General features: G+C 41.8%; 1 protein-coding gene across 2 annotated transcripts in view; it reads left to right on the top strand.

Moving 5' to 3' along the window:
* stt3a (STT3 oligosaccharyltransferase complex catalytic subunit A) overlaps nucleotides 1-7,209 on the top strand; it is a 36,395-nt gene extending 29,186 nt beyond the window's left edge. For both annotated transcript variants that reach the window (XM_048615337.1, XM_020516223.2), the window contains exons 15-18: nucleotides 1,639-1,741; nucleotides 3,814-4,002; nucleotides 5,707-5,822; nucleotides 6,921-7,209. In XM_048615337.1, coding sequence (XP_048471294.1) covers nucleotides 1,639-1,741; nucleotides 3,814-4,002; nucleotides 5,707-5,822; nucleotides 6,921-6,959 — 447 coding nt within the window. In that variant the 3' untranslated portion in view covers nucleotides 6,960-7,209. The remainder of the gene's footprint in view (nucleotides 1-1,638; nucleotides 1,742-3,813; nucleotides 4,003-5,706; nucleotides 5,823-6,920) is intronic.
* Nucleotides 7,210-9,196: the final 1,987 nt, after the last annotated feature.

Consider the following 9,196-nt stretch of genomic DNA (forward strand, 5'->3'; position numbering starts at 1 on the left):
TTCTGAGGAAGGGTCACCGGACCCGAAACTTTAACTCTCATTTTTCCTTCACAGATGTTGCCAGACCTGCTGAGCTTTTCCAGCAACTTTGTCTGAGTCCACTATTCATCAATTATGTTACAACCAATTCTCGTTAACAAAATACGCATTATAGCAGAACTACCTGTAATAGGTCTCCCCCAGGCGTTCAAAATAAGCATTGCATCAGCTGGAAATGTGAAATAGCATCAAACCTAATCCCACTTTCTCCAGTTTGTTAGTTTGGCATCCAATTACAGTGGACATAACTGCCGGCATTTCAGAGGATTCCCCTGCACACTGACGGGAACCTGACAATGTACACTCTACTTCCTATACTTAAGCTCTCGCTTTTTCCCCCTCCATCCTACAAATTTCAATACAAAATTAAAGCACTTGTATTTACATCGCATCATGCGTGATCCAAGGATTCCCCAGAGCTCATTATATTCAATGAAATGTAGTCATTGTTGTATAAAACGTAGCAGCCAAACAAAATGCATAGAAATCTGCTGCAGACACAAAACGTGCAATGAAGAATTTCACTCCGAGATAGTAAGAACTGCCGATGCTGGAGTCAGAGATGACACACTGTGGAGCTGGAGGAACACAGCAGGCCAGGTAGAATCAGAGGAGCAGGAAAGTTGACGTTTCGGGTAGGGACCTTTCAGAAATGACAATTCTTCTGAAGAAGGGACCCGACCCAAAATGTCAACTTTCCTGCTCCTCTGATGCTACCTGGCCTGCTGTGTTCCTCCAGCTCCACACTGTGTTAACAAATGAAGAATTTGCCTGTTTTAGTTCTGGCTAAGCAATAAATGTCGGCACAGATGGCAGGAAACTCCCCTACTCCTCTTCGAATAATACTGTGGGCTCTTGCGTTAATCTGAACGAACAGAAGAAGGCATGACTCAATGTTTCAGCACCTCTGACAATGCAGCACTCCCACACTACTTAAACTGGAGTGCCAAGCTGGAAGATAAACCATGACAGTGAGCTCATAACTCAAAAGAAATTGCTGCTTCTGAGCTGTGGCATCTTGGGCCTATGATACTAGAATGCTTAAAGCAGAAAAATACTGGAAATACTCAGCAGTTCAGGCAGCATCTGCAAAAAGGTAAACCAGGTTAATGTTTCAGGTCAACTATCTTTTATCAGAACTGGAAAAGAAAGAGGGATATGATGGGTATTGAGCAAGTGCAGAAGCAGGTGAGGAGATAAGGATGGGAGGAGCAGATAAAAAGGTTAGCTCTAAGGTGTAAGGGAAAAGTTTAAAAGACAAAAGGAATGATGGTGTGAGGCAAGGGGAGATGTAAAAGGGATACGGGAAGGGAAAAAAAGAGGGTTCCAGAGGAAGTGCCTCAGTACAGATTAATCTAACGGGAGGCCTGATGACCTGAATTAATAAAATCTCTGCAGTGAAAGAAAACTGTAAATGTTGATTGACAGCATTTACCTGATATCTTGTCTGAGGTTATGTTATTGTGTTATTAGAAGATGTGTGTATTCATTCTGTGCAGAATGGAATTGTGAGCAAGCAAAGATAGGCAGAATGACAGGGAAGCTTATCAATATTGCATCTAAATGTAACTAATATTGGGTATATTTGTCCACTACTAGGCAATGGCATCTCCAGAGGAGAAGGCTTATGAGATCATGAGGGAGTTAGACGTCAGCTACGTATTGGTCATTTTTGGAGGTCTCACAGGATATTCCTCTGATGGTAAGCTGTCTTTGTATTTAATACATTTCATCATGAGGTGCATAAATACTTAGAGGTGCCCACTCCACACTTTGAAAGCATGAGAAATAGACACAGGATATTTCACAGCCAATCTGTTTAACTGAGCCTTGAATATATTCGATCACGCAGACTCCACAGCTCTGTTGAGTAGAGAATTCTGAAGATTTACAACTTTCGGAAAATAATGCAGGGGGGCATGGGCGAATCTGGCCTTCAAACTTTAAAATCATCCAGTAAAACCTCATCACAGGGCAATAAATCAGAAAAATGTCATCCCCATCTAAAGTAAGGAATGGTGAGGAGCAGCATTTTCCACCACCTCCCCCCCCAATTTTCATTCCAGCTGAGTAGGCCTCCAAGGTCTCTCTGTGCAGCAGCAACTTGTAGTACCAGAAGTCAGTGCCGTGATCGGCATGCTGTAGGCGAAGCCATGGAGCGGATGCATGCACAGCCATGCAGCTTAGAGGGAAGACTGGTGAGGAGCCGCTCTTCCAATCACAGGTTGGTTATTTTCTGTACTCACTACAAACCTATAAGCAGCAAATGTGGGAGAGATCCACAGTGTGTTTGGAGGAGCAAGGTGAGTTACAACAGTCAGCATGGACAGGATCAGAGAGTCCGTGTGTTGGGCGGAGGAAGGCCCTGCATTGAGACTGAGGAGGGGTCCGGGAAGCATAGCGGGGGCTGAGGAATAAGCGAGGCCGTGAAATGGAGAGAAAAGAGCTGCAGTCCGTGAGGAGGTGAAAGCTGTAAAGTGGGGGGGGGTCTGCAAAGATGAGGAGGGGAAGTTTTGGTAGCTTATCTTGGAAGGTCTCAAATTGGGACTCGATGTGTATTAAAGTAACTGAATAACTTTTGAAGAATTAGCAGTTTTTAGACAATCTTTATGTTCTTGTATAGCTTAATGCTGCAGACGGCAGTGAAATAATCTCTTGTTCATATTGGACTGTAGTATGACAGTCTTGTTCTCAAAGATTGACTTTATATTGTTTTTGACAAATTAAAATCTTTGGTGCATTAGACACGGAATCAAAGAGCAGAAAAGGAGGCCATTTTGCCCATTGAGTCCTGTGCTATCTCTAAACCTCAAGCTTCTCATTCTAATCCCTTCCTTTTTCTCGTTCTTCCTTTTCAATTGCTTGTCGAGTTTTCTCTTTGTTACGATGTAGTTCCTGATGGTATTATGGGAAGGAGTAACAAATAAAAGGGGCTAATCAACAGAATGCATACAGTAAAAGATTTTTGGTTCTTTACCAATATTTAAAATGAGCCCAAAACAATAAAATCACAAATTTATTGTAATTTTTATAGACTTGCTCCACACTCTTAGAAAGGCAAACCAGGGAGTGTCCTATTTCCCTAAACCCTGAATTGTGCTGCAACAAGAGGGAAGAGAAGCGTAAATGCTCCTGCTTTAAACTAAAATGCTGCTCTTCAATTTGATACAGGCTTTGACAAGAGAAGTTAAGACATCAGAATTTCATGAACTGTGGATTCCAAATGAACTTTTTTATCATTTCTATATTTCCATTTTTTAAATCTAGATTTCAATGTTTATTGTCTCATGTACTCAAGTACAGGAACAGAGTGAGAAAAGTACAAAGTTGCTATTCTTCAGCCCCATCTTAGTATACAAAAGATAGGATTAAAAACTGAAGCAGAAATAGAAGAAACAGCCAAAAAGAGGAGAAATGTCATCATCCCCCATCCTCGCCACCCAGTAAAACAAAGCCACAAAGTCCATCAGACATAGTAAGAACTGCAGATGCTGGAGGAACACAGCAGGCCAGAAAAACGTTCTGAAGAAGGGTCCTGACCCAAACCGTTGACTTTCCTGATCCTCTGATGCTGCCTGGCCTGCTGTGTTCCTCCAGCTCCACACTGTGTCACCACAAAGTCCATCCCTCAGTTTGCAAACACTCAGCTGCCTGCCACTGCTGGAACCGTGTTGTCATTCTTCGGCAGTGGAATTCAAAGGGTCCTAAATGATACTGAGCAGACATTTTAGTTTTAAACTTCATACGTTCCATTTATCATTTTCTTTCCTTTAGATATAAACAAGTTCTTGTGGATGGTGAGAATTGGAGGAAGCACTGACACAGGCAGACACATCAAAGAGCATGATTACTACACCCCAACAGGAGAGTTCCGCGTTGACAGAGAGGGGTCCCCTGTCCTGCTGAACTGTATGATGTACAAAATGTGTTACTATCGCTTCGGTCAAGTCTACACTGAAGCAAGTGAGTGCCATCAACGTGTGTCTTTTAATGTGTGTTGACCAGCTTAACTGTAGCATCAGTGTGCAAAAGTTTACATGTGACTGTAATTGTTGGAATTGTGGTCTGAATTGGGAAAGACTTGGATTTATATAGTTCCTCATACATCTGTCAGTTTTACAACCATTAAAACGCTGTCTAAGTGTAGTCACTACTGTGATGCCATAAATACAGTGACCAGTTTGCATGCAGGACCATTCCACAAATATCACTGAGATAATAATCAGATAAACTGTTTCAGGGTTGTCATTTGAGGGATAAATGTTGGCTTGCACAATGGGGTCAATTAGTGTCTCATTCAAGTGACTTTAGTTTAATGCCCTATACTAAAGGTGGTACCTCTACCAATGCTATTCTACAGTGTTAGTTTTGGTTGTGTGCTTAAGTTTCTTTACTGAGGAGTGAACCTACAAATGTTTGACTGTGAGCTGAGAGAGCTGCTCTCTGTGTCACAGCTGACATCAAAAATTGGAGAGAGACTCCAGTGAGAAGGACGTGTTTTTTTCTTTTTACTGAAGAGTCAATGCAGGCTCTGACAGCTGATTCATTCTCTGTATTTAACACCAATTGTTTGGTGTCAATGATTAGTTGGGCACAGCAGTGAAGTTTGAAAATAGTTGGGTCATGGAACAGGCATGCAGAATGTATTTACAACATTCTAAAAGCAGGCACGTTCTAAAATGGATTGTCCATTCCTGATCTTACTTATGACCATTTTGAGTACATCTGTGGATATCGGAAAGTGTATCCTAAACATGATTACAGTTTCACAATAACAAATCCCAAGACGTAAAAGGAGAGATTCACACCTGCACAGGAATTTTAAACTACCCCAGTCTCTCTCAGATAAGCACTTAGTTCATTGAGACTGTAAGGCACATGGCTATAATTCTAAAATCTGTTGCTAGTAACAGGGAAAGTTGGGGTCTGGAATTACAGGGTATTGGGGAGTGAAGCACCCAAACAAAGTGTATTGATTTTTGAAGTTCACCCTGAGCCCAGGGTGCATACAAAAATACACTTGTATTCCAGTGTTAATCCCCTGCCGCTTGCTCCTGCTGTGAAGTGTAGAGCATGCCCTTTCTTCTTGGAAGAATGCATAGTTAGATTTGAAACAGATTGGTGTCTCAGACAAATCTGGAGATGGTTATTATTGTTCCCAAGCAATCACATTCTGCCTTTGAGATTGCCATAACTTTAGAGTGATACATAGAGTTGAAAACTTCCCCATTAGTTTTAAGAATCAAATACTTACTCACCTTTTGAAGTGGTGTCAAGGATTTCCCATCAGGACAAAGGTCAAATTCAGAGTATACTGGTTAATTAAGGCTACACACTACAATGTCAGGTACTATGAAGACTTCATTAATTTAACTCAACCTTATCAGGGACGTCCAGGTAAAATATATTGTATAACTTTGAACGTTATTTCCCTGTACTTTACACAATGTACTTAAATTCCACTCACTGAAGACTTTTCTTTTTTGCCTCACCACCGATCCCTATCCTCCCAACCTCAATGCTGTGCCATTCTGACTTAGCAAGTTCACATATACGTTGATTTCTTTTTCCCTCCTGAATGCTAAACTGAGACTGTCACTGGAGATGGTCTTAATCAAGGAATCAATTAACAACGCAATATTAACAGTGCCATTGTTTTTGCCACAGAGCGCCCACCCGGTTATGACAGAGTAAGGAATGCTGAGATTGGGAACAAAGACTTCGAGCTCGATGTTCTAGAAGAGGCATACACCACTGAGCACTGGTTGGTCCGTATATATAAGGTGAGTACTGAAAGCACGGTGCCCTACCCTCTGGACATTGCGGCTCGCTATTGCAAGATGACCACAGAGCTGAGCAGTGGTCAAGTGGATAAAGTCAGTCTGTCAAATAGTACTGAATTACCACAGCGTGGGAATTCCAACTTCACTCTGCGATCTGTGATAAATTAACTGATCACTGCATCTACCCTATCAATCCCACTAAGAACTTCATGTTTCAAGAGATCACCTCTTTTTCTACTAAACACGGATCCAGTCTCTTCAATCTCCTCTTGTGGCACAATCCTGCAATCTGAGAGATCAGTCAAATGAACCTTTGTTAACTTATCTCTGTGACAAATACATCCATCTTAAGTAGACTGAGCCCTATGCAGTGCTCCTAAGTGTGATGTTACCAAAGCTTTATACAACTGAAGCAAGACTTCTTAATTTCCGTACTCCCATCCAGATGGTTTGTTGAAGCTGAGTGTAATGATCCTAATGCAGTTGACATTTGTAAAGGTATCTGGATGTACTGATGCTGGGTTAGTGTGCACAAGCACAGAATTACTAGTTGGTTCATGGCCAGAGCTTCATGAAGTAAGCTTTTCATTAACTGCCACGGCTCCTCTTCTCTTCTTCCCCCACCCCCCCCAACCAAAAAAAAAGTTTAATCTTTAAACCTTTCAGGGACAATACTCTAGAAAATTTCTCTGACTCTCTCCAGTAACACCATTGACTAAGTATTATCTATTTTTATGTGAAGCAGTCCCTATCCTTGTCAGGAACTATTCCAGCTCGTTTTTGAAGACAGAGACTTGGCCAACAGGTCCTCTGATGGTCCTGTCCTGCAGAATTTATCATTCCTGGATGAAGGGCAGCTCAACATTCAGTCTATATGCAATTAGGCTTTCACTCTGTTAATCTGGAATAATGTATCAATATAGACACCACTTGGCCATTTCATTGTGTAGGCATCTATTATATCACTTCCAAGTCTGTTGCAAAAACAAAATCCTGATGCTGGAAATCTGAAATAAAAACAGAATATGCTGTTTATTCTAGAGAAAGCTCATAAACCTGAAACATGAACTCCATTTTAACTCCTTGTTATCTCCACAGGTGAAAGATTTGGATAACCGAGGGCTCTCAAGAACGTAAAACAAAAAATGAAGTGGCTGTGACTGATAGCAGCACTGAGGCCTTGTCCTGTGAAGAAGAGCTGTATTTTTTTTATATACACTAGTTTGGAAATAAAGGAAGAGATCGGAGAGTTTGTTTACATGTTGCGTTCTGTCTGCAGCAATCTGTCTCAAATGTCAAAATTGGTTGAATGATTGATGATGAGTGATCAAAAAGTTGTTATGCTGGGCTTAAGTTCTACAGTGGTCAAATAAAGGGTTCAATTGGACGTTTTGGAGCAGTGTTGTTGTGTGCTTCTCTTCAGAGGATGGTTGGTTTGATTCTGATCAGTGAATGTTCCTCCAGTTGTTCAAATATTTTCCCACTTCCTTCCCTTGAAAATTCTCATTAGCTTTTATAGTTCAATGGGTACCACCCCTGTCCCTACACCCCGTTGCTCGCTCATGCTGTTTTCTTACCGAGCCCCCAACTATGCTCTCCCACGACGTCATTTGCAGCATTATATGGAGATTAGTTATTTGGCTAGGTGGTGTCACCTATCCCAATATCCCATGTTCCAACATGTCTCACTGAATGGTGAGCAAGTATCAAACCTTATTGGTTTCACTGCTCATGGATAAATTCACAAAGGCGTGTGAGGCCTTTAGATTTTCTTGCACTTTAAGTGCATAATAAAATTATGAAAAGGTCATAGAATTTAGAGAACGTTGTGTAATTAGGACAACTTACAGCTTTCCTGTGCAGACCTGTACAGATATTTGTCCCATCTTATGCAAAAATGTCCTGTGTTGTGCTGCTACTGAAGTTAGTGGCTTTCCCCGTATGGGTGGCAGGTGCCCTCAAGGATCTCTGAGGCCAGAGATTATTGGAAGATAGCATAGTTGAGGCATTGCTGCTGTGTATAATACGCATGTTCTCTAAATTCACTGCTATACTTACAGAACTGTAGTCTCTGTACTGCAGTCCTGATTGACACAGCATCAGGGAAAATTTGGACACGCAGGAAGGCCATTTGTCAAAAAGAGAACGCTGACCTAATCCCAATTGCCAGATCTATTTGTAGCTCTGTTAAAAAGCCTTGTAGGTTACAGCATTTTAGGTGAATCCAACTGTTTTTAAACAGTGCAACAAGTGTTTTTCATCCCTACCACCTTTTTGGGCAGTAAGTTCTCTCGCTGAAGTATAAAATGTTATCTTCAGCACTAATAGTTTCACTAGTTATTTTAAATCAATGCATCACTGGTTATTGACCTTTCGAACTAAGTCATTACCTACTCTATTTAAGTTGCTCATAGTTTCATATACCACAATTAGCTGCCCCCAAGCCTCCGTTATAAGCTCATGGTACACAGTTCAGCTTCAACTGTGTCTTCACTAAACTGGCCATAAAATGAACGCCTCTGGTGTGAGTGAAATTCACCATTGTCCTAGAGGCCATAGGCTGCTGTCTCATGAGAGAGAGAGAGACAGGTGATGGTGGTGTTTACCCTGAGTGTCACCATGCCTCAAGTGAAGGGAGAGGATGGAACCTACATGGTAACTTGAGCCAGTGTAAGAAATGAACCTGCGCTGTTGGTATCTGCAGACAAGTTATCCAACCAACTGAGATGCATAAAGTCACCATAATCCTTCCAGGGCATAGGGCTGTTCTCTTATTAAAGAGAAGCAGTGGTGGTGGTTTAACACTAAGGTCACCACACCTCGGCCAAGAGGAGAGGTTGAGGAGAAGAGTCCTTAACAGTAACCTCGGCTGGTGCGGGAGTTGAACCCATGCTGTTGGTATCACTGCTTCACAAACCAGCTGTCCAACCAACTGACCTGCCTTATGGTAGAGATAACTATGGCAAGCCGGGAAACACGTTAGCATGCTATTACACTTCAATCCCAAACGACCCCTTTTTCGTTTATCTTTACAGAAGCTTTGCTGCAGATACTGGTACTTGAAGAAAATGTTTTTGGAAGTGGCTTGTGGCCAGCCTTGACTGCCACTCTGTTTCTTCCAAGTAGGAAGATGAAAATGTTGACAAGCAAAGGCATTGGGCACGCACACTTTCTCAATCTGGCCATAGTGTTTTTCAGTTTGTGCCAAAACCCAGGATGCAAATGTCATTGATTGTCCTTGCTGTTATGAGAGTTGCTCCAAGTCCTGCCTCGCTATAGTCATGCTGCAGGATGACATCATCATTCACATCATGATATTTCAGCACTGGTGTTGCCATCACTAGTTTGATTTTGGTGAACATTGCTTGTTCTGT

Source organism: Rhincodon typus, chromosome 32 (genome assembly GCF_021869965.1).
Source record: "Rhincodon typus isolate 14 chromosome 32, sRhiTyp1.1, whole genome shotgun sequence".
Taxonomy (NCBI): Eukaryota; Metazoa; Chordata; class Chondrichthyes; order Orectolobiformes; family Rhincodontidae; genus Rhincodon; species Rhincodon typus.